Source organism: Trachurus japonicus, chromosome 9 (genome assembly GCF_045865225.1).
Source record: "Trachurus japonicus isolate A0001 chromosome 9, Traja_1.0".
Taxonomy (NCBI): domain Eukaryota; kingdom Metazoa; phylum Chordata; class Actinopteri; order Carangiformes; family Carangidae; genus Trachurus; species Trachurus japonicus.
Genome location: NC_140915.1, coordinates 1,904,842 through 1,929,788, shown reverse-complemented (window position 1 = coordinate 1,929,788; position 24,947 = coordinate 1,904,842). Strand labels below are relative to the sequence as shown.

The 24,947-nt window shown below is 44.2% G+C and overlaps 3 protein-coding genes across 3 annotated transcripts in view; 1 reads left to right on the top strand and 2 right to left on the bottom strand.

Moving 5' to 3' along the window:
* LOC146980466 (endosome-associated-trafficking regulator 1-like) overlaps window positions 1–24,947 on the top strand; it is a 537,750-nt gene that overhangs the window by 174,750 nt on the left and 338,053 nt on the right. The gene's annotated exons all lie outside the window — the stretch shown is intronic.
* The window catches only part of LOC146980476 (NLR family CARD domain-containing protein 3-like), a 62,393-nt gene that overhangs the window by 9,940 nt on the left and 27,506 nt on the right, over window positions 1–24,947 (bottom strand). Inside the window, exon 2 of the mRNA XM_085787898.1 lies at window positions 56–269. Coding sequence (XP_085644024.1) covers window positions 56–269 — 214 coding nt within the window. The remainder of the gene's footprint in view (window positions 1–55; window positions 270–24,947) is intronic.
* On the bottom strand, window positions 15,596–24,917 carry LOC146980478 (NLR family CARD domain-containing protein 3-like). The gene is made up of 8 exons (XM_085785689.1): window positions 24,638–24,917; window positions 24,483–24,509; window positions 22,518–24,312; window positions 22,230–22,403; window positions 21,965–22,138; window positions 21,700–21,873; window positions 16,309–16,355; window positions 15,596–16,170 (listed from the first exon to the last, which is right to left on the bottom strand). Exons 1-8 carry the CDS (start codon window positions 24,915–24,917, stop codon window positions 15,596–15,598), a joined length of 3,246 nt encoding a protein of 1,081 aa, XP_085641815.1.

Below are 24,947 nucleotides of genomic sequence, written 5' to 3'. Positions count from 1 at the left end.
GTCAGTGAACGTCTCATTTGTCCATCATGTTGAATCTTTAGAGAAATCCTCTTACTGCTCTGCAGACGCTCAGCCAGCTCCTCCTGCTTCATCCTCCTCAGGAAGTTCACTGTGATCTTCACTAACGCCTCTCTGCTGCTCCTCCTCTGCTCTTCATCCTCCTCATCCTCCCTCTGACTCCCTGAGCATTCTGGGTAATCTGGACTCAGAAGCTTGTGGATCTTCTTCAGCTCGTTCTTGACAAAAGTGACCATGTTCTCCTCCAGCAGCTGGAACAGAAACTCTATGAGTGATGGCATCAAACTAAAACCTGACAGACTGACAATCCACTGGTGTCAAAGTGCAGCATGGAGATGATGGTGAACACAACAGATGTAACAGCAGCTGTTGGACATGTCCTCACCATAAATATGGAGTCCAGGTGTGTTTGATGCTGCTGGGCAGACTGACCACTGGGAACCTCTGAGCTCTCCTGGTCCACTCTGTGGAGGAATCAGTGTCAAGTCAACATCAGGACAGAGAGATAATACAAGATGGACTTTATATGTCCCCTGAGGACGTTCACAACAGACACAGACACTTTGGTTTTAGACCTGGTCCAACAACACGTCGTACAAACTGGTTCATTTCTACAATAACCTGAGTCTGACTGTCAGTTACAGCTTACATCTGATCAGCTGATCCACGTCCTCCTTTAACGTCAATGCCCCAGCCCTTTGACCGGTTGCTCTTCAAAGACAGACAGCTGGGTTCAGGAGAGTCTGGTCTCTGCTGCTGGATCCTGAAACAACAACACAACTCATGTTAAATAGTTTAGATACATGGAACATGAATGCAGAAAAGTTTTGCAGTTTTATGCAACCTGGCTGAATATTTGTCAGCTTTCTGCAGACCCTGGATGACCATAACAGGTAATGTGTTATTTGCATTTCAGTGCCCCAATCACTCCCACTATATGGCTATATTCATAAACTCTTGAATGGACCTAAATATTGTCCAAAGTGACACCAAAGTTACATGGGTGAGTAAATGACCTTATTTTATGCCAGAAATAAGGTCCAGGTTGTAAAAGACGTCACTTGTCCTTTAACATGTCGATGTTCAGGTAGGGACAATGTGTATCCGAGTTATAACTCTGATTTTATGGAGAATCATTGAAATTTGACTCCACAGGAAGAACGTTCAACAGAGACTCGAAAGCCTTGAAATCTAGTTTTGTCTTACATCTGATCAGCTGAACCACGTCCTCCTTTAAACTTAATTTCAAAGTCCTTTGACCGGTCACTCTTATAAGACAGACAGCTGGGTTCAGGAGAGTCTGGTCTCTGCTGCTGGATCCTGAAACAACAACACAACTGATAAATCTGCATGTTGGAGAAAAACTGATGAAAAATTCAATTTTTTAATAAACACAACAACTGACTTTTAGAGAGAAAAGTCTTTCTGACTGTTTTAAAGTCTGACCTTTGACCTGTGGTCTGGCTCTTGGTTTTAGAGGGAGGGGCTCCCTCCTCTCTGTCCTCACACTGATCCATGCTGCTGAGCTCACATCCACATCAGCTCACACACACTTTGTAGCTTCACCTGCAGAGGAAACACACATCATTCATGTGCACAGCAGCTCACATGTCCATCATGTCTCCAGCTGCTCCTTCACTGATTGGCTCTTCTCCTCTGCTTCATATCAGTGTCAGCTGAATGCAGTCACACAGCAGTGAGGAAGAGGAAGCTGCCATCAGCTGCTGTACTTCTACTATCAGTCCACTAGATGGCGGCATGAAGCTGCAGATCTGAGTGGAGAGACTGGTGTTTTTGCTGCAGTTTATTTCTCCCACTGAACCCTAAATATTTAAAACATTACACAGTAGAAGAACTGTGACTCATGTTTCTACGTTGGACCAGACGGCTGCATTGTAGAGGGTAGGCACTAAGCAGCAGTAATGAGCTGCCTCATGGTTTTAGTATGATTATATGCACAAGGTCACTGCTGTTTTGTTTTGTGCCCTGTTTTTGTCTAAAAGCATGTTGTGGCCAAAATAAAATACATTTCATTGCATTTAAAAAAAAGAGTTCCTATTAAACCATCCACGGAGAAAACAGGAAAAAGAGTAAGGGGCTGTAGGTGTTCACACGTTAGGCACCTTAGCTACGTGAAGCACTTTGAATGCAAAGTTTGTCCCGGTGTAGGTAGTAAACTTATTTCACCTCACAGCTTCATTATCACAACATTCAGTCATTTCACTCACTGGAAATTCAGAGAGAGAACAAGACTCTTCACTTATTGTCTCTGTCAATCCATTCGTCGTCTGCTCCATCAAATTTCAGGAAACAAAGTTCGTCTCAGTCTGAGGCCACGTCTTGTTTTGTCCACAGCAACAATCAAAGAGACAAAAACATTCAGTTTACAGTCAAAGAAAACAAGGAATTCTTCAGTGTTTGAGGCTAAAAACTGAACATTTCTGCTTGAAAAATGTAAAACTGTTGCAGCTCTAAAAAAATTCTTCAGAACAATATTGATGATTTGTGTCCAATAATCAATAACCCAGAGTGTTTGCTGTGTGTAATCACAGACATGAATGGTGGGGACACAAAGACAGTGTTTTTAATCTACAACCTGCAGCTGGAAAGTGGCCAGTAGCTTCACCTGTCAGGTACATGAGCTGCAGTACAAGCAGGAAGTAGCTCAACAAGGAAATACTCAAGGAAAGTACAAATACCTCACAACTGTACTGCACTAAATGTACTCAGTTACTGTGAAGAACCTGTTGCTGAACATTGATCAACACTGGAAAATCAATAATCAGTAAAGTCTCAGGAAGACCCTGATAACAACATAAGGTGTTCAGTATTGATCTGTGATAGGCAGTATTGGTATTGATTAGTGGTACGCAGTATTGATCGATGATCAATCAATCAATCAGGCTTTATTTGTATGGCACTTTTCATGCCCACGACAGCTCAAAGTGCTTTACATGATAAAAACAAGGAACACAGGGGACACATATTGGGAGACACAGCCTACTACATACGCATTCACACAAGAACTTTAAAACACTGGAAGTTATGGAGAAAACGCCATCTAACAGTCTGTAATTAGTGATAGGCAGTTACAGCCCATATTGATCAACGATCAAACATTTTAACTTTTACCTTACCTTAACAGGTGAAAAAGAACTGCCACGAAAGACGCTGGCTCAAACGTGAAAGTAAACTTTGAACAGGCAGTGGGGGGAGGGGAGGAGGTCACATGATCTGTGTAAAGGTAAAGGTAAAGGTACTTTATTCTTTAGGTCAGTGTAATACTGCCATCTAGTGGTCAGTTTTCTTGTCAAGGGAGCGGGGTATAAAAGGGAGGAGGCCTCTGTCACCTGTCAGCTCTTCCTGTGGGTGTGTGCGCTCACCTGTGCGCATCTCCACCATCCTCCCTTTGTTCTCCCCTGGCTGGCGCAGTGTTTGTGCTGCTGGCTTTGTTTGGACCATGTTCGTGGCTTTTTGAGTGAGTTTTCTTTGTAGAATCATTTGTAATCTTTGTGTTGGTGCAGTTTCCCTTATAGTTTGGTCTTGTTTTGTTATTTGGAGACAGACGTTAGAGTCGGCACCTTCCATTCTATTAGCTCCCTTGGTTTGTGGAACAAGGTGTGTATCAGAATTTTGGGCTATTACTTTATTTTTGATGTCTTGTTTTATTTTTTGTTTTGGGGTGATGCCGTTCACATTATATTTTAATTCTTTAAATAAGGTTTTAGTAAGTATATATATATAGTATATTGTTAGGGATGGGAATCGAAAACCGGTTCCTCTTCGGAACCGGTTCCAACTTGGATCAATTCTTGGAATCGTGTGCGTGTCTGCTTTAACGATTCCCTTATCGATTCCGTTTGGTTCAGAAACTCGCGCATTAATTGATTAATTACGTGACGTTACGTAACGTTCCGTTAAAATCAATCTTCATTATAAATGAGGTGCTTAGTGTTTATATCCACACGTCACCGTTTGTTCTCACAAAATAAAGTTAGTGGCGTGTCTGTGTGGAGCGGAGCTGCTGACAGATGCAGCTGACAGTGACGTTTCCTCATCACTAACCTGTGAGCCAGAGCCACCCTCCGGTCCTCCCTCCCTCACGTCGTGAGGACAGGACAACGTCTCCTGAACAGGCTACATATTCTTTCTGTTTTTCTCTCTTTATTCTAATCACTTCCTTTCAGGTTTTGCTCGTAGCCAGGTGAAACGGTAGCTGCGCCCTGTGTCTTTTCTCTGGCGCGCTCTCTCTCTTTCGCTCGCTCACTCGCTCCGCATAAAAACGAACGTTATGTAAACAATAACCTACAGATGCATAAAAACTATGTAATGGAAACATTGTTAAATTCCTCCTGTGAGCACAGCTGCCCCACAGCCACAGTGGTCTAGTGTTAACCTGTCCAGGCAGGTCGGTCCTGTCAACTTTTTTAATGTCAGAGCCATTAATGCAGTGTTTTCAACCTTGGGGTTGGGACCCCATGTGGGGTCGCCTGGAATTCAAATGGGATCGCCTTAAATGTCTAGTAATTGATTAAAAATAAATAAATAAATAAATAAATAAACTAATTATTTTTCACAATCTTAAACAACTATATTCTTGATATATTCACTTTCTTGAATAAATCAAGATAAAATAAAATGCAGCATATACAAATATCTGAGCTTGCTCATCTCGAATGAGGGTCACCAGAAATTTGTGATGTCAAAAGGGGTCATGAGCCAAAAAAGGTTGGGAACCACTGCATTAATGCAAACAAACCCATTTCTCTTTTATTCCCTCACCCAATGAGAATCGATAAGAGAATCGATAAGGAATCGAATCGATAAGCAATATCGATAATGGAATCGGAATCGCTAAATTCTTATCAATACCCATCCCTATATATTGTAATGGGTTAATAAAATGTAGTTTTGTTTGTTTGCTTTTTTTTATAGTGATAAGTTGGGTGCTTCTTGAATCTGTGTTGGGGAAATTCTATGTGAAGTGTAATGTGTTTAACTTTTTCTTCTTGTGTTTTTTTTTTGTATATTCCCACATAGTTTTCACGGTGCTACACCAAGGCAATAAACTTATGCACCCGTATGGAACTCTCCGCCTCCTTTCTCGGGGAACCAAGGGCCGCTACAATCTGAGTGGAGAGACTGGTGTTTTTACTGCTGTTTATTTCTCCCACTTTAAAATATTACACAGTAGAAGAACTGTGAAGTACAGACTCATTGTTCACTGCTGTTTTTTGTGCCCTGCTTTTGTCTGAAAGCATGTTGTGGGCAAAATCAAATCATTTTCATTGCATTAAAAAAAGTTCCTATTAAACCATCCACGGAGAAAACACGGAAAAGAGTGGAGGGACTGCAGGTGTTCACATACGAGGCAACTTAGCTGCGTGAAACACTTTGAATATGAATTTGAAAGTTTGTCTCGGTGTAGGTAGTTAATGGTTATTTATTCTTTTATTATTATTATTATTTATTTTTATTTCATGTAGCCTACTTTAACATCTTTTTTTTTGTTATTCTGGCGTGGTGCGTCTCTTTGAACGCTCGGATATCGGAGTTTTGGGACTTTCTGAATTCCGAGTCATCTCGAACGCAGCATGAGAACGCAACGTCATTGTGTCACATCCTCGTTCGGGGCTACGTGCCGTGCGTCGCTGTCTCCGCCCACCGCGGGTGACGTAGGGACGAGGACCAATAGATCCATGACGAGGGCGGGGGCTGCTAACTCCATCTGCTGACAAGACGTTATGGTGCGTTCAAGGAAACTCGTAACTGGTGTTTTTCCGACCTGTGAAGTGGTACCAGTTCGATCTGGTACGAGTTCACGGGTCAGAAGTTACGAGTGGCCGTTATAGTGACTTTCACAGGTAAAACAGGTCGGAAAAACACGAGTGGGTTGCCTGGAACGCTACAAAGTCGTAAGTCCTGACTTGAAGCTGTAAAAAAAAGCCTGCCTGGAACGCAGCATTAGCCAAAACGACCGGATCGCTTACTTCTGCTTTAAGATCGTGGGTTTGATTCCCATGTTGACAGAGATGGTAAAACCGGCAGTAGCCCCGTGGGCCTTTCAAAATTTCCCCAGAGGAAATGTTCTAGTTTCTGATTGCTCTCCTGAAACATTTAAAATACACCAATACATAAACATTAGCACAGAGTCGTGTCCACATCCAGCTGCTGTTTATTCACTTACAGATTAAAACCTCCACTGACATTATGGGATGTATCATAGAGCTGAACCTCTCAGTGCTAATGGTAAACCAAAACCTACAGACTGCTCCTTTAAAGGGACAACGAGGAGTTTCTATGTGGTTATAAAAAGTCTGATATTAATGTGGATGAATCTCCGTTACCACTTGTTAATGGTCCATTTTAGATAAATCTATGGTTTTGTCTCTATGGTTATTTTGTTATTATTAGTGGTGGTGGAAATGCTGGGCGAGCCGACCAGCGTTTCTTTACTTTCGGTTTCGTGGCGAGTCATGAGAATAACGCCGCCGTATGAATCTCCGTTTATGGTGGGAACTACGACGGTATGTGATCGTCTTCCAACCTCTGACTTTAATTCTTGATGAATGAAAACATGAGTCTGTCTTGACCCGGTCAAAGAATTTCACGGTGCGGAGGCTCATAAATGTAGTGAAAACACTTCACTTTGACAAAACTCCTCATTGTCCCTTTAAAGCAGAAGTAAGTGATATATTTGTGTTAATATAAGTCTTAAATAGTTGTATCTTCCACAGCAATCACTTACATAGAGTGTTTGGTCTGAAACACGGGTCTGTCAGTCACTCTGCTCTGCTCTGAGCCCAGGAGAAAACTTTTATCGTATCCTACAGTTTTTATCCAATGAGGAGAGAGAACGGCATAAAGGGGCAGTCCTCTCTGTGTGTGCAGCCAAGGGATGCGCCTGAATGTGGCGACGTAGGGACGAGGACTGTTATGGTGCGTTCAAGGCAACTCATAACTGGTGTTTTTCCGACCTGTGAAGTGGTACCAGTTCGATCTGGTACGAGTTCACGGGTCAGAAGTTACGAGTGGCCGTTATAGTGACTTTCACAGGTAAAACAGGTCGGAGAAACACGAGTGGGTTGCCTGGAACGCTAGAAAGTCGTAAGTCGTGACTTGAAGCTGTAATTTACGGTTTCAAAAGCCTGCCTGGAACGCAGCATTAGCCAAAACCACCGGATCGCTTACTTCTGCTTTAAGGTTAGGGTTCGGGGCTAGGGAATACATTATGTCAATGACATGTCCTCACAAAGATAGATTTACAAGGGTGTGTGTGTGTGTGTGTGTGTGTGTGTGTGTGTGTGTGTGTGTGTGTGTACCTGCTGCAGTGTGTGTGTGTGTTGCTGTCCTCAGCAGACAGACAGTCTGTCCTGGTGTCTCTGCGTCCAGCCAGCAGACACCTGGACAGCTGCACCTGGAACACAGACAGACAGTAATCCAACTCACTCTAGTAATGTACCAGATTACTTTTAGTTACTTATGGATCATTACTTCTACACCAAACATGTCACTCAGCCAATAGCCATCCACCTAGATTACATCACTGCAAACAGGAAGTCAAACACACCGAGCATCTGCTGAATTTCACAATAAAACCCAACAGATAAACTCTGACATGTTATTAGTATTATACATGTTACTCTCATGTCACACACAGCTGGTTGACCTGTGACCTCTGACCTCTGGCCTCCAGATGTTCACATGGAGCCAGATGTTCAGACCTGCAGCTGCTGCTTGACCTGACAACTATTACACAAACCTCTTCTCCATTTTACACTCTGTTGTTTTTCTCTTCTATATGTATTCTTGTGTATTTCCACCTTGTTCACTGATACGAGCTGTAGCCTTCATGACTACTCACTGTGCAGCGTCTTGACCACACTACAGTTTTCTACTTTAATAGTTTTGTACACAACAGTACATATCTTTGTTTCTTCTATATATTTATACTCTTGTCCATAGTAAATCCTTTATAATAGTTGATTCTTTATTTCTTTAGCATCCTGTCCTCTCTGCTACTGCTACAAGAGGATTCTCCACATGCTGGTCTGGATCATAAACAGTCTCAGTTCAGACTGAATGAAACTGCTCCATGAACAGCTCAGTCAGAATAAACAGGCAAGACAAGCCAGTTTTATCTGTATAGTTTGTCTCAAAGATCTTTACATCCCATCATAACAACATCCTCTGACCTTTGACCCTCACATCCACTGAGGAAAAACTCCATGGAAAACCCTTTAAACAGGGACATACAGGTGGAAATACAGGTGGAATAAACCTTTACTGACACCGATCCACAGTAAAATGACATCATGTAAACTGAATGTGGTCTGGTCCTGGTCCTGGTTCTGGGACCGGACCAGCCCAGATCACTTTGACCAGATGCACTTTAATGAATCTTAACATTACTTTTGTGGATTAAATGCATTTTAATTCTGTCCTCCTCCTCCTGACTGAAGCTACTGTGATATATTATTGTATATATTAATATTGTGATATATAATAGTTGTACCATGTTGTGTTGTGTTTAGTTCTTGTCTAGTGTTGTTGTAGTGTGAACCTGCAGATGGAGATGAGCTGTAGAGATCAATCTGGTGTTTACATAGCCTTATGTTCATGAATACACAGAGTCCCGTTACTAATAAACTAATGAAATGAACCAGATCAGTTAAAACCATGGATGTATTATATTAACTGGATACCGGACCGGAAAATGGCCGCCGTTCATTTCAATGAAAGTTGCTCGCCTGGCGCATACGCCGAAAAAGTTTCTGACTTCCGGGTTTACTTCCGCGTTATCGGGCCCATAGAGCATGCGCAGTTGAGTCACCCCCCATAATGCTCTGCGGTCTCCCATCATGCCCTGGGGCAATGAGAACGAGCAACCGCCGTTCTAGTTTTGGCGCTGCGCGTTCATGTATGTGTTACTTGTGGATTTAAGGAATGAGTAATAAGACTTTCACAGGACTCACACGGACTTTAAAACAAAGATAATGATTTAAAAAGTAAGACGGCCGATCGTAGGTTTACTACGGTCGTTTATATGATCGTTAAATCGTTTTGACAGTTAATTAATATACGATGTTACACTGAAAACGAGTTAGTCCGAACCTGTAAGCTTAAATCACAATGGAAAATAAATCATAATTAACTGTATTTTTGTTAAACATGACAGATGACCCCAGAACACCTCAAATAATGTAATGAGGGCTCTACTCTTACCTTTTTTATATATTTAACTTGCTGCAAAGTTCACCAGTTGTATCTACAGGATGTTGGTGGAGGTATTATAAACTTAGTCACACGTGTTTTGTTTTTATCAACCACACTGTGATTAAAGAAAGTTAGAGCTCTTTGGCAAATGCATCTTCCTTTTAATAATTGTCTGTACTGGCTGTGTTCATTGTTTCATCATCATCATCATTAAGCCTTCAGGTGGATGAGACTCTTTGTAATTCAACAGTTTAACCTTACAATATTTCCACAACACGCAGAATATCAGTGTCCACTAAATACAGCCGTTACAGAACCAGACATTTTAATTAAACACGATGCCCCAGACACAGTTGCAGATGTTGGATTTGGTAGAAGCAGAAAAAAGTCACAAGCATGTTTGTTTTTTTCCGAACAATTTAATAATATGATTATGAGTTTAAGTGATCATTTAGCATACTGACATTGAACAAACACACACTGACGATGGTGAGGAGGATGAGGAGGAGGAGGACGTCCATGGATCTTCCTCCGGCCCCGGTGGAAGACGGGGAGCAGCTGCACCGTCAGGACACACACACGACACACCGACCATGGAGGAAAAGTCTCGGTTCCTACATTTTACCACCGTGGCATTAATTAAACCGTAAAATAAATTAACGTGGACGTTGTGAATGGAGCAACAGGTGTAGAACATCAGCCGCGATGAGACACTGTTGACACACACACACACACACAGACACATACAGACATCATTTGACACACACAGACACATACAGACAGCATAAATGACTTATCAAGCTAAAATTACTGAAAAATATGAGTTTTACAGGAGCAGTAATGTAAAACAGTCCGGTTTCACGTCAGTAAAAGCAGTCATTACGAGGCGATCTCATCAATTAAAACGTTACGTTTAAGAATACGAGTTGACAAGAGACTAATAACAGACATTAACTATCATAAAGTTGATGTGACCAAACAAAAACTCACCTTTGAGCCGTGTTTTCCACTTTTCTGAGTGATTTTAGCACCGGACAGAGTCTCATTAGTTTCAGGCATCCTCGGTCCCGAGACACACACGACCGCGCACTGCTGGTGCACGGACACAGCCGTGACGTCACGACCAGAAATGAGACTTTTCTGTGGCTTTTCTGACCGTTAGAAAACATTTTGACGGATAAAAAGTCCATGACTTAAAAATATAGAATACAAAGATTAGTAATTAACGGAGGTTACAGCCGGGGGTGTCCTGTGAACAGTTTTACAGGCTTCTCTTTTACTATGGCGGTCTATGGGAAAAATCCTTTTTGGGCCCCATGGGATTTTTTCTTGCAGTACCACGGGTGGCCACTGGGAAAAATCGGCGTGCCTGCTGAGAGGATTACAGGGGGGCTGGTTAAAACCTGACTCGGTCTCCATGGAAACCCAGCTGGTGTGTTGTGTCGTAAAGTGTCTCTGCTCTACTGTTTGATTTAATGTAATCCCTGTTTTGTTTTTTTTAAATCAAACACACGGTAATCTGATTACAGTTACCTTTCTGTATCCTGATTAATTACATAGCGTCGTTACATGTTAACGTTACATGTAATCCGTTACTCCTCTCCCCAGTAAGTTAGTCCGTTACTCACCTGGGCATCGAACAGCTGCCGGTACACCTGTCCGCTCGGCACCGCTCTGCTCTCACACATCCCGGCCCCGGTTCGAGTCCCGTTCGTTCCTGTCGGTGTCAACCAGCTCCACTCTCCGTTAAACCGTCCGTTAAACCGTCCGTTATCTCTCTATTAACTCTCCGTTAAACCGACTGTTGACTCTCCGTTAAACTCAGTTCAACTCACCGTTAAACCGACCGTTACCGTCCGTTAACTCTCCGTTAAACCGTCTGTTAAACCCTCCGTTAAACTCCGTTAAACCGTCGGTAGCTCCGTGATCTGCTCTGTGTTTCCTACCGGGCTGTTTTAACGTTTGTCCGTCGCCATGCCAACAGAGGCTCTGGTGCGTTCACGGGCAGCGGAGAGAATAGGAGAAAGGGACTCCGGTAGAGAAAACAAACTGAGCCGGTACAGTTACTACGTAGTTGAATGAATGAATGAATGAATGAATGAATGAATGAATGAATGAATGTTTTTTTTTTCGTGCCATCCCACCACTGTGGCCCATCCCATATGAATGAATGAATGTGTTGTGAATTCCCTGCTGTGAGGAGTACACGTCACAGCAAGCTGCTTCACGCAGAGACTGATGGACTTTGCGCATGCGCAGTGTGTTCAATAAACTTCGGTGCAGTTACCTGGTTGAGTTACCTTCTGCCGATCACCAGTGCTTTCATTCATCTCTTTGTACTGTACAACAGTGTGCGTCGGTGATGATGTAAGTTACGTGATGAATGAATGTTGTTTATACTGACGAGAGCTAATAATATTAGCAGGTATATGTTCGTTTGCTCGTTAGCTTAGCATTTAGCATGTCTTACCGAGCCCCATAGAATACGGACGGCCCGTCCGACATGTAACTCAGTTAATTATCATACATTTATTTTCTTCTGTGAATGTTTATTTAGCGGTGTAGCTGCCGTTCATTGAAGCTGCTATAACAGTGAGGCTAGTGTGCTAAATTGACCGGATCGGTAGCCGACGGGGCTGTTTCAGTCTAGCTTGGTCACGTGACCTGCCTGCTGCGCCAGGCCATTTTATTAATGCTACTGCAAAGTAAGTTAATTAATACTGTTTATTATTGTTGTCCCCTGCAGACATCACAAACCACACACAACTACAAATGTACCCCAGTGTCATGTTCAATTGGATAGAGGTCAATAAATTCATCTAAAGGAGAGAAGTTGCTGCGTCTTGCCAGTAGGCCTATATAGACCCTTTCAGAGAGTATAAACAAATACAGGTGTTACCAAGGATACTAATTAAGGCTCCATTCCATTTAGTGTAGCAGAGCGTTTTCTAATGAGCCACACCTGTCTTTGTTTATACTCTCTGAAAGGGTCTATACACCATAGATATATAAACGTAGATGCCGCGTTCTATATCTGGCGATACGTCAGCGGGGCCGCCATATTGTGCAGGACACAGAACGTCTAAGCCTGTGAATATTCTCATTTGTCCAGGTCCAAGAGGCTTCATCAGTTGCGTACATGAACTGATGAAGCCTCTTAGATGAGAGGTGAAACGTCTTCCTAGACAAAATAACCGAGTCCAGTTGCGTTTGATTTAAATTTCTTTGGGGATATCTACAGATCTACAGCTCTAGGTCACTGAATTGTTAGACTACACTCATTTCAATTTGCGCTTCTGTGTGTTTTCCTTTTTATTTTTTTATATAGGAATATTCATATGCGGATCAAGAGTGAGCGAGTGAGCGCGAGAGAAACAGCAGATGTACCAGATGCAGGTTGACCGGGCAAAAACTGAAACGAGACGGTTAAAGAGGAAAAACACAGAATATAGCTACAATAAGAGACTTTGAGTGGATCTGATGGTGGCTCAGGTTTAGTGATGAGGAAACTGTCGCTGTCAGCTGCTGCTCCAAACAGTCACTAACTTTAATTTGAAGGGACAGATTAGATGTTGATTTTGTTAACAGGGACTTTGTTGCACCCATATCACCGTGGTGCGTCTTTTTTATACAGTCTATGGGTGCGTCTTGAAATCCCTCTTTGTCCAAAGCGGGAGATGACAGAAAGAGTCAGAGAAGTGAACTACTTAATTGAAGCTACGTTGTTGTGAGTTGGCTCCGGCGTACAGGAAGCTCTGCTCCGTGCTCAGTGTTTCAGCTGCTTCTAGGATCATGTAGTTAACGTCCCCAGCGTACATGACGCCTGTGAATAGACATCTCACGCACAGCCTTTTTCCACCTCCGCAATATCTCCAGACTCCGCCCCTCCCTCACCCAGCACTCCACCGAAATCCTTGTAAATGCCCTGGTCACTTCCCGCTTGGATTATTGCAACTCCCTCCTCACCGGTCTACCACAGAAACTCATCCACCGCCTACAAACTATCCAGAACACCGCCGCCAGAATCATCACCCGTACCAAGTCCTCGGATCATATTACACCAGTCCTCATGCAACTTCACTGGCTCCCTGTTCATCAACGTATACATTACAAGCTCCTTCTGCTAACATTCAAAGCTCTCCATAACCAGGCCCCCCCATATCTCTCTAATTTGCTTCATCCTTATATCCCACCCCGTTCACTCCGCTCCTCATCCGCCGCCCTGCTTTCCACCCCCTCTTTCTCACTCACCACACTTGGTGCTCGGGCTTTTAGCTGTTCTGCACCTAGACTCTGGAATTCACTCCCACTACACATACGCACTCTGGACTCCATCGACACCTTCAAATCCCACCTCAAGACACACCTTTTTAAATTATCCTACTCCCTATAACACTCTGTCCCCTAACCATTTTATCCACCTTATCTATGTTTCTAGCCACACTGTATTTTCTTTGTATTCATGTATGTGCTATTGTATTTATACCTGTTTTTGTTTCTTGTTTTTGTCTCATTCTTACATGTAAGGTGACCTTGGGTTCTTGAAAGGCGCCAACAAATAAAATTTATTATTATTATTATTATTATTATTATTAGATTTAATCAAAATCTGGGGTTACCATGGTTACAGCGTTTAGAACGGCAGTCCTTTAGAGCTTATGCCCTGCACAACATGGCGGCCAGCAGACGCATGGTGGCGCTGTTCGGCAGTATGGAACGCAGCATCTACGTTTATATATCTATGCTATCCACAAGTTTCCGAACGTCATCTATGGTCAAAACTGGCTTCCGGTTTGCCGGTTTGGTGGAATTTTACGTTTACGTTTCCATGGTTTTCAGGCGTTGTCATAGTTGCGGTAAACACATGGATCTATTAACGCTGGCTTTTAACACAGATGTCAATTTGTGTGATATTATCCACTGTTAAAAGCTGCTGTGATGATCCATGCGTTTTACAGATTTTCATTGGGGGGAAAAAAAAAAAAATTCATGCATTTACCGCGACTACTGAAACCATGGAAACGTAAACATAACATTCCAAAACCGGCAAAACAGGCTACGTTTTTGACGTTCGGAAAAAGGTGGATACACAGCCAGCGTATCATCACCGAAGCTGTTCCGTTACAGAATGAATGAATGAATGAATTTTAGTTTAGTTTAGTTACCTTTATTTAAACTCGTTAGTACACTGAGGTAAGCCTCATTTACAGTGCAGACGAGAGTACAGAGCAAAACAAACAAAACAGAACAGATATACACAATAAAATACAGTAAAGGACAGTAGACATCAGAGAAAACAATTACAAATGGAAGACAGGGAATTATTAATTAATAATTTGAAGTGATTGAATGGGACAAATGAGTTTAACTTAAGAGTTAGTTGTAGATGATTCCAGATGTGTGGGGCATAAGCTGAGAAGGCAAAATGAATGAATGAATGAATGAATGAATGAAAATGTATTTATTTCGGTCAGGTCATTCAAAGTTAAAAGTCCAACCCTAACCCCAACCCAACTGCTGATTTTTTCCCCCCTCCTCTATCCATTTAGCTCTTGATCTAATGAAAGCCCCTTGCGCACGGCCAATCAAATCCCAAACAATCCATGAACCAATCAATGATCACTAATAAACGAAAATGAAGTCATGAGTGTTATTTGGCTCCAGTTTCCAAGAAACAGCAGTTAGGTAATAATTATAGAAATATATAATAAAAAACAATCAGTCTCAAAGTCAAGATACATTTAAATCTACAAACTTCATGAACTCAGCGTCATGGTAACAGAAAAAATCATTGTCTGGTAGGATTAGTAGCTGATGGTTTTTGTGCTGCTCTACATCAGCAGGAAATGTCCATCACATATAAAACTGATTCACATTGTTTTATTTGATTCAGTAAAACCACAAAGAAAAATAAATCACATGTAATTCATTCTATTCAGTGTCTCTACAACATGATGTTTGTTTCCAGTTGTGTTTCTTGTTGTGTGTGTTTAGCTGTGAGCAGCTCACAAACAGCCTGTAAAGTTGAACATGAACAGTGAATGTGTTTAAAATGTGTTTTTCTCCTCAGTGACGCTGGCGGCTCAGAGACTTTTAGCTTGGTGATATTAGGCCTCGTCCTTCATCAGCAGCTGAGTAAAAGTCACCGTGGTTTTTGTCCTGTAATAATCGACGCTTCCATCTTTAAAGGAAGAGGAAGAAGTTTACAAGAATCACTGAGAAGAGTTTAAAGAAATCAACTGATTTAATCCATGAATGTGAAAACGTGAGTGAGAGACAGAGACAGAGACAGACATGTAGAGACTGAACTGTCTGTTCAACAGTGAGAAGGTTTCTGTGACAGGAGGAGACTCTGCTTCACTCAACACAGACTCACTGAGCAACCAAGACCGATCCAGAACCCAGGATAGAGAGGTTGAGTGAAGGTGGTGTTGAAGGTGTAGAGGTGGATCAGTGAGTCAGAGGAGACTCTGTAGAAGGACAGAGAGCCAGCAGGACAGTCCACATACACTGCTACTCTGTTAGAGACAGAGGAGGAGGAGGAGGAGGAGGAGGAGGAGGAGGAGGAAGAGGAGGAGGAGGAGGAGGAGGTGATGTCTGTCCGTTTGTTATTGTGCCTGACGTAGTAACCACCATCATCAGAGCATCTCAGACTCCAGGACTGATCGTTCAGTCCAAACCTACAGTCATCACTGTTTCCTTTCCTGCTGATTCCTCTGTAACTCACTGATATCTCAACGTCTCCGCTCCTCTCGACCTCCCAGTAGCAGCGACCAGTCAGACCAGTTGAACACAGCAGCTGAGGATAGAAGTCAAATCTGTCTGGATGATCAGGATATGACTGATCCTCCTTCACCCATGTTGCCTTCCTGTTGTTGTCAGACAGTTTGATCTTTGTGTGCACTGTGTTTGTGTCGATTGTGAGTGGACAGGAATCTGATGGAGAGAACAAGACACAGCTGCAGTTATTGATCATGTGATCAGTTATTGACAGTTTGATGAAGACTCATGAGGTCAGTGATGTGACAGTGTGAAGATGGTTGAATGTGCTGCTCAAAGTAAAAACACACTTACATCTCCATGGACCTGGTGTCAAATATCGGACTCCAGCAGGCTGCACCCTGAAAGGAGGAGGGGGGTCAGAGCAGCACCTTCTCTGTCAGCATGCACACATGGACATTACATGGCTCTCACACACACACTGTTTTATCACTGTGTTCACATGGAGGCTGGTATGTCTGGATGAACACTGAGCACAGAGAAGAAGGAGCTGGAGTCTTTATCTAGTGATGATACAGAGCAGGAGGAGACCAGGAGGAAACACTTCATCATGTCTTTTCTCCATGTCATGTCACTGCAGTGTGAGACACACACTTTCACTCTCTGACTCTCAAGCTGCACAAACACACGTCACAGCAAAGAAGATGAAGACACAACAGGTGGAGCTGACCAGCCCAGATATCCCACAATGCACCAGGAAAGGCACAGGTGAAGACACGTTTGTTAGAGCTCAGTGAAACAGAGAGTTTAGTGAGAAACACTGAGTGTGAACACAACTTGTGTTTGTCTGAAGAAAACTCCCCAGGAAGCTGAAGAATGAGGCTGTGAGCAGGTTTCCACAGGAGCCACAGCCAAGGGCGTCACTTTACTTTGAAAAGTGGTGGGGACAATGACCATATGCAACCCCCCCCCCCCTGGAAGCCTGGACCATGGACCCGATGGGGCTGGACTCACGGCCATTTTGACAGATTAGATGTTGATTTCATTAACAGTGACTTTGCACCCAAACAGGGGCGGGGTTATGGGATGGCTACTTGGGCTCAAGCCCCGGATGTTTTACAGTAGGGGCAAAAAAAACCTCAACGCAGTTCATGTCAGTCTCCCTCCGCTGACCGCACCAGTCTGAAGTGCAGCCTCATGGACGTCGGGACTGTTTATTGAGGGGGGGGGGGGGACGCACACTTATCAGTGATTATGTGATCTGAAGTTACTTTATAACAGCATACCGCATCATTACATCAAATAATGGCCGGTATTCAATCATTACACAAACAAAAAAAAGGCCGACCCTAAATACAAGAAAAACAAACAAACAAACAAACAAACAAACTCATGTGTGGACTGTCTGTGAAGACTGACGGGAGTGAAGCTGCCTCGTCCTCTGCTTCAGAGAGGGACAGCTTTCCACTGTCGGGCCTGGGTCTCTGCTCTGTGTCCGGAGCCCCAATGGATGTATTATAGATTCATGGACCGAAGGCGGACCGCAGCGCGCCACACGCTGTAAAAATGCACACAAGCACATTTTGACTCGACTTGAAGTCAGAGTCCAGAGGAAGCAGAGAAACTGTAGAGCAGAGAGAAGCAGGCTCAGCTCAGAGCACATGGACTCAGACAGGAAGTGAAGCTCCAGCTGCTGGAGACTTTCATTAAGGAGCCACTTTGTGGCTTCATCTGATCTGGAGTCAGCACACACACAGTCTGAAAACAGCTGTTTGACCACACACACATTCAGCCACAAACACTGATTATTACACTGTTCACTACACTCACTGTCTTCTGATTGACAGCTCCAGGCCTCTGGACAGTGAGGACATCTGGATGTCACACTGTGATTGACTGTCTCCTCAACACAACAACACATCTCATCAGGACAAGACCAGGATCTCAGAGAGACTGAGCTGATTATTGATAATCAATATCTGACCAGACAGAGAGGGTTGGAGACTCTGGAAAAACGCTTCTATCTGGCCACATTTTGAAAATACAAAGTCAAAAGTCCCAGCCCCTTTCCTCAGACTTCTCTCTGAAGCCACGCCTTCACCTTTACGTGGACCTGGGTGAAGACTGTGATCACGCACGCGAGAGAGTGAGATGGCAGCTTGATTGGGCATAGGCAGAACCAGACATGAAGGCATCTGATCGGTTTTTCCTTTTCGGAGCGAAAAGCATGTATTGGTCAGAGTTTTGTCTATCCTGCAGCTGCCACCGAAGTCCGATTGTTTTTGTTCCTTTTTCTGAATAGATAATGTATTGACTAGGTCCCGACCGATATGGATTTTTTGGAGCCGATGCCGATTACGATTATTAGGGGGGAAAAAATCCGATAACCGATTAATCGGCCGATTATTTTTTTTAATATAAAGTTTTAAAATGTGATTAATTTAAGTAATATATCTACATAAATTATATAATATATAAATTAGGGCTGCCAAAATTTCCTTGGTCAATTGGTTGCAGGAAAAAACAACAACATTTGGAGCTCTGTCTTGTCAAAATTAAGTCAAAATCAATATGACTGAACTGTGAAAGGCTGTAGGCTTTTAATTTGAAGGGCCAGATACAGGAAGTCATGACACGTGAAACTTTTCTGTTGTTGTTGTTTTTACACGGCACGGCGGTCTCTCTCTCTCTCTCTCTCTCTCTCTCTCTCTCTCTCTCTCTCCCCCTCTCTCTCTTTTTTGCGACTTTTTCCAATAGGCTATTGTTCCTGACGTTTCTGGTTTGTTGACTCCGACGTGGAAGCACGTATCACCGCTGTTTTCAATGTTTAGCGGGTGCTGCCGCGAGCCCCGGTCCAACAGCTCTCAGTGTGTCACGGAGCAGAGACATGATAGTCCCGCTGCAGTCAGAGACCCGCACCGCCGCCCCTCCTCCCCCCCATGTTACAGCCTCAGTCAGCTCAGTCACTCACCCACCTCATCTAGGTAGGCTACTGTGTTTATTGGTGATAAACGGGCATACTGCCTGTAATTAGCCTACGGTAAAACCCGACCGGCTTGTTGAATCTCGGACCCAACACGGCCGGAGTCACGAGCATTAATTAATTCACCCGACCACGGCAAAAAAGAAAAGAAAAGGAAAGCATGTCCTGCTCAGTCACTCTGCTGTGAGGTGGTTATAGTGGATAGTGGAGAGAGAGGATGCGCCCTCTACAGGATAAATAGCCTAATGTCGGGGGATCTTTTTAAATGGGGGAACATTTTCAAAGTAAAACCAAGTCTTATTCCCTGCATTTTATTTCTGAAAATATCGGCGACAATCGGCGAGTTTTGGCCGATTACCGATTATTCTCAAATGGGCTATAATCGGCCGATTTAATCGGCTCGCCGATAAATCGGTCGAGCCCTAGTATTGACTACTCTCAGGATGGAAGGGGCAGATCCGCGGGCAACAGTCTGCATGTGGCTGTTGGCCCCGCACCTCGATTCTTCGTTTTCCTTTGTCTTTGTTTGGGGATTAGGATTTAGTTTTGGTTGTCGCTATTTTGTTTGGGGATTGATTTTCCCCCTGGTTTTCTTGTGTTTTTCTTTTAGGTTATGGGTGGCGTCCTTGTTTTGTATTCTCTTTGATCCTTTTGTTTTGTTATTGGTTTAACGCCACCCTTTACGTCCCCATTTTCCTGTTACAACTATTGTTTAACCAATAAATCCACGTATCATTGCCCCTTGGTTCCCTGCGCACTCTTTTGTTACTGCTCCCTCACCCCTAGACACAAGGGGGGTCGTAACAAACCCTAACCCTAACCATTTCACCAGTAATAATAATAATAATAATGGATTACATTTATATAGCGCTTTTCTACCGTTACCCGATACCCAAAGCGCGTACAGTAACCATTATTCATTCATACACATTCACACCGGTGGTGGTGAACTACGTGTGTAGCCACAGCTGCCCTGGGGCACTGACGGAAGCGTGGCTGCCATTTCGCGCCAAACGGCCCCTCCGACCACCACCATGATAATTCATACGCATGCACATGAGGCAAGTGGGGTTAGGTGTCTTGCCCAAGGACACTACGACAGAGACTGGGAGAGAGCGGGATTCGAACCGCCAACCCTCTGATTATTGGACGACCCGTCTACCGCCTGAGCCACTGCCGCCCCCAGTATAACAAAAAGTGTTTCTGAACATGATTACCAACCATAACTTTAAACCAGCAGCAGCTGAAATGTTTCCTCATCAACTCTGAAATAAAGTCTGATCAAAACATCTGGAGAGACTCAGAGCACAGCTGCCAACATCTGATTTCATCATTGAGATCTCTTCTACTGAATATGAAACAGTGAGTCATGATGAGACACTGAAGTCATCAGGAGGAGAAACTCCTGATCCCAGTAGTTCATCACTGTGACTGATGAAAGCTGCACAGCTCATGTTTGAAACACTCGGAGATTTTGTCTTCAGTATAAACTGTGTTGGAACGAGTCAGACTGAGACAGAGGACGTCAGTGGAGTGGGCGGAGCTTCACTGTGGCCTACACCACCTCTGGATATGGTCTGAGTGATCAGATCTGATGTTATCAATGCATCAATCACCTGAGACAGATGTTAATACCAGGTGTGACCAGGTGTGAACGGGGCCATAGAACATGTTCCAGCTCCTCCTCCTCTATCAGACAGTAGGGACTTTAAGCAACGGCAGATTTTGCCACGGCTACGGCAGCCGGAAATAGATCTTTGCTCCGCTGATCGAGACTGAAGCCGTTGTGCCGGCGTTGCCTGCCATCGCCGGCTGATCTACCACGGCAAATCAAGCGTTCTCACGTTGTCGCTACTACGCGTGTCTCAGGCGAGTTAATTAAATGGTTTTCGTTGTATTTCTTAAATGAAACGTGTTAGTGTGAGAGAGTGAGCCCCCCTTAATGAAAAATAAACAGCTGTGCGCCCCCCCGTCCCCCCAAAAAGAGCCTATTTATCAGTTGACTTGACCAAAACAATATTTGATTCGTTAAACATAAATTGGTCTTCCCTGTAGGATTTGTTTGATTTAGCCTACAATCTTATTTCTCAGCATATAGGCTAGGTCTATTAATTAATAAATAAACATTAAGCACTGACGAATAAGCCTATTGATACAGGACTCTGTAACACAACTCATCACACATTCATGCTCTCCCTGTGTGATCACCTAGGAAGCAGACAGTCTGAGGTTGAAGTTTAGGTGACACTGTGACAGGTCACTATAGCCTAGGTCTTGACCACATGTCAGCTGTTCAGCTGTAGTAGAGAACTCAGCTGTTTTCAGCTCCACCGCACATAGCGTTTTTTTTTTTTTTTAGGAGCTCCGGTATATTGCGGCTTTATGCGGGAGGACACGCGATAAACTACAGCTGATCCAATGTATTTATCTGAGCTTGGTCACTGTGAGAGGCACCGGTCGCTTTGAGCTGCGTTCATATGAAGTTCCATCTGACGCTGTGCAGCACACCTGACGCAGGACAGGGCATTCTGACAGGTCTGCGCTCAAATCAGCTGTGTTTATACCCTCACCCTGTCACGTGAGCGATCAGCTGTTTGATCTGACAGCTACCGCAGCTGCAGCATCTTGCTTAATGACTACTACGGATTTGACGGCTACGGCACCAGCGTCAGGAGAGATTTATTTCCGGCTGCCTTAGCCGTGGCAAAATCCGCCGTTGCTTAAAGTCCCCACTGTGTGTGGCTGCAGCAGCCTCTCCATACCTGAGAGTCTCCAGTCTCCAGTCTGGATCTTTCAGTCTGTCTGACAGCAGCTTCACTCCTGAGGCTCCTGGATGGTTGTAGCTCAGGTCCAGCTCTCTCAGATGGGAGGGGTTGGAGCTCAGAGCTGAGGCCAGAGAAGCACAGCCTTCCTCTGTGACCAGACATCCTGACAGACTGAACACACACAACAACACACAGGAAACCACTGTCAACACCTGGAGGTGTGTTCACATGTCATCAGATAAACAGCTGGATGGATCCTCACCTGAGAGTCTCCAGTCTACAGTGTGGACTCTGCAGTCCACCAGACAACAGCTTCACTCCTGAGTCCTGCAGGTCGTTGTTACTCAGGTCCAGCTCTCTCAGATGGGAGGGGTTGGAGCTCAGAGCTGAGGCCAGAGAAGCACAGCCTTCCTCTGTGACCAGACATCCTGACAGACTGAACACACACAACAACACACAGGAACCCTCTGTCAACACCTGTTGCTCTGTTCAAGTGGCATCAGATAAACAGCTGGATGGATCCTCACCTGAGAGTCTCCAGTATACAGTGTGGACTCTCCAGTCCACAAGACAGCAGCTTCACTTCTGAGTCCTGCAGGTTGTTGTTACTCAGGTCCAGGTGTCTCAGACTAGAGGACTGGGAGCTGAGGACTGAGGACAGAGCTTCACAGCTTCTCTCTGAGAGGTTACAGCTGCTCAGTCTGAAGAGATGATCATGAGGAATTAAAGAAGAAAGGGATTTATTTTCTGTCCTGTTGAAAAGACAGAAGTGTTTTTATACAATGATGAATAAATCCAACTATCTCTTCACTTACAGAACTTTGTTGGAGGCTTTGACCACTGGCAGCAGCCTCAGAAGAGCCTCCTCTGAAGCAGAGTATTTCTTCAGGTCAAACTCGTCCAGATCTTCTCCTGATGACAGTAAGATGAAGACCAGAGCCGACCATTGAGCAGGAGACAGTTTATCTGTGGAGAGACGTCCTGATCTCAGGGACTGTTGGATCTGCTCCACTAGAGAACGATCATTCAGTTCATTCAGACAGTGGAACAGGTTGATGCTTTTCTCTGCAGACACATTCTTACTGATCTTCTTCTTGATGTACTGGACTGTTTTCTGATTGGTCTGTGAGTCACTTCTTGTCTGAGTCATCAGATCTCGTAGGAGATTCTGATTGGTCTCCAATGAAAGACCCAGGAGGAAGCGGAGGAACAAGTCCAGGTGTCCATTTGGACTCTTTAAGGCCTCGTCCACAGCGCTCTGGTAGAAATGTGTAGATTTGTCTCTAAACACTTGAGACCACCTGGATGTTGTTTGTTGTTGTGACATCAGGTTGCGTCCAGAGTTGAAGAAGGTCAGATGGACATGAAGAGCAGCCAGAAACTCCTGAACACTCAGATGGACGAAGCAGAACACCTTGTCCTGGTACAGGCCGCTCTCCTCTTTAAAGATCTGTGTGAACACTCCTGAGTACACTGAGGCTGCTCTGATATCGATGCCACACTCTGTCAGGTCTGATTCATAGAAGATCAGGTTTCCTTTCTGCAGCTGCTCAAAAGCCAGTTTTCCCAGAGACTCAATCATCTTCCTGCTCTCTGGACTCCAGTGTGGATCTGTCTCAGCTCCTCCATCATACTTGGCCTTCTTCAGTTTCAGATGAACCACCAGGAAGTGGATGTACATCTGAGTCAGGGTCTTGGGCAGCTCTCCTCCCTCTCTGGTCTTCAACAGCTTCTCCAGAACTGTAGCAGTGATCCAGCAGAAGACTGGGATGTGGCACATGATGTGGAGGCTTCGTGATGTCTTGATGTGGGAGATGATCTCTCTGGCCTGGTCCTCATCTCTGAACCTCTTCCTGAAGTACTCCTCCTTCTGTGGGTCAGTGAACCCTCTGACCTCTGTCACCATGTCAACACACTGAGGAGGGATCTGATTGGCTGCTGCAGGTCGTGTGGTTATCCAGAGGCGAGCAGAGGGAAGCAGGTTCCCCCTGATGAGGTTGGTCAGCAGCACGTTGACTGAGGTGGACTCTGTCACATCAGTCAGGATCTCAGTGTTGTGGAAGTCCAGAGGAAGTCGACACTCGTCCAGACCGTCAAAGATGAAGACGACCTGGAACTGATCAAACCTGCAGATTCCTGCTTCTTTGGTTTCAGAGAAGAAGTGATGAACAAGTTCCACCAAGCTGAACTTTTTCTCTTTCAGCACATTCAGCTGTCTGAAGGTGAAGGGAAATGTGAAGTGTATGTCCTGGTTGGCTTTGCCTTCAGCCCAGTCCAGAGTGAACTTCTGTGTTAAGACTGTTTTCCCAATGCCAGCCACTCCCTTTGTCATCACTCTTCTGATTGGTCGGTCTCTTCCAGTTGAGGCTTTAAAGATGTCTTCTTGTCTGATGGTTGTTTCTGGTCTGTCTGGTTTCCTGGACGCTGTTTCAATCTGTCTGACCTCATGTTCATCATTGACCTCTCCAGTCCCTCCCTGTGTGATGTAGAGCTCTGTGTAGATCTGGTTCAGAAGGGTTTGGTGTCCTGCTATAGCGATGCCCTCAAACACATGCTGGAACTTCTCCTTCAGGTTGTCTTTGAGTTTAGGCTGGCATTTGTGAAGAGCTTCTGAATGAATAAACAACAGATAATAGGACAATACGGTAAAGGTCCTCGTAACAACAGGTCACAGTAAATGAATCTAAACACAGAAATATTTGGATCTAAATTCATGTAGTCATGGTGATGACTACAACCATGAAATGTGACATCCCCTCACAAAAGGTGTTGAATTTCACCTGCTGCTGCTGCTGCTTCTGCTGCTGCTGCTGCTGCTGCTGACGGGTCTTGTCCTGTTGGAGGAAAGGGAATCATTAATCATGAGGAGTAGCAGGACCAACCCAGTTGAGGTTGTCCTCTGTGTGGAAATATTTACAAAGCCAAGATATTTAACAAAGGTAAAACACTGGCTGCACTTCCCATGACTGACCTTCATTAATTCCCATCTTCTTCAGAATTAACCTCGCCACCTGCAGAACTTTGTCAGTAGTGTACTTCCCGACCATCAAGTCCACTGTTTTCTCTCTGTTTTCATCCTCCAGCTCACACTTTGGGATGGCAGGGAAACCATCCAGTAAGTCAGCATCCTGCAGGTACCACTGGAAGCGTTTCAGCTCTTCTTTCCCCAAATTCATCAAAATCTGCAGCAGCTGCTCCTTCACAGATGTCGCCATCTTTGTTGCCTGACAGAACCAGATCAGTGA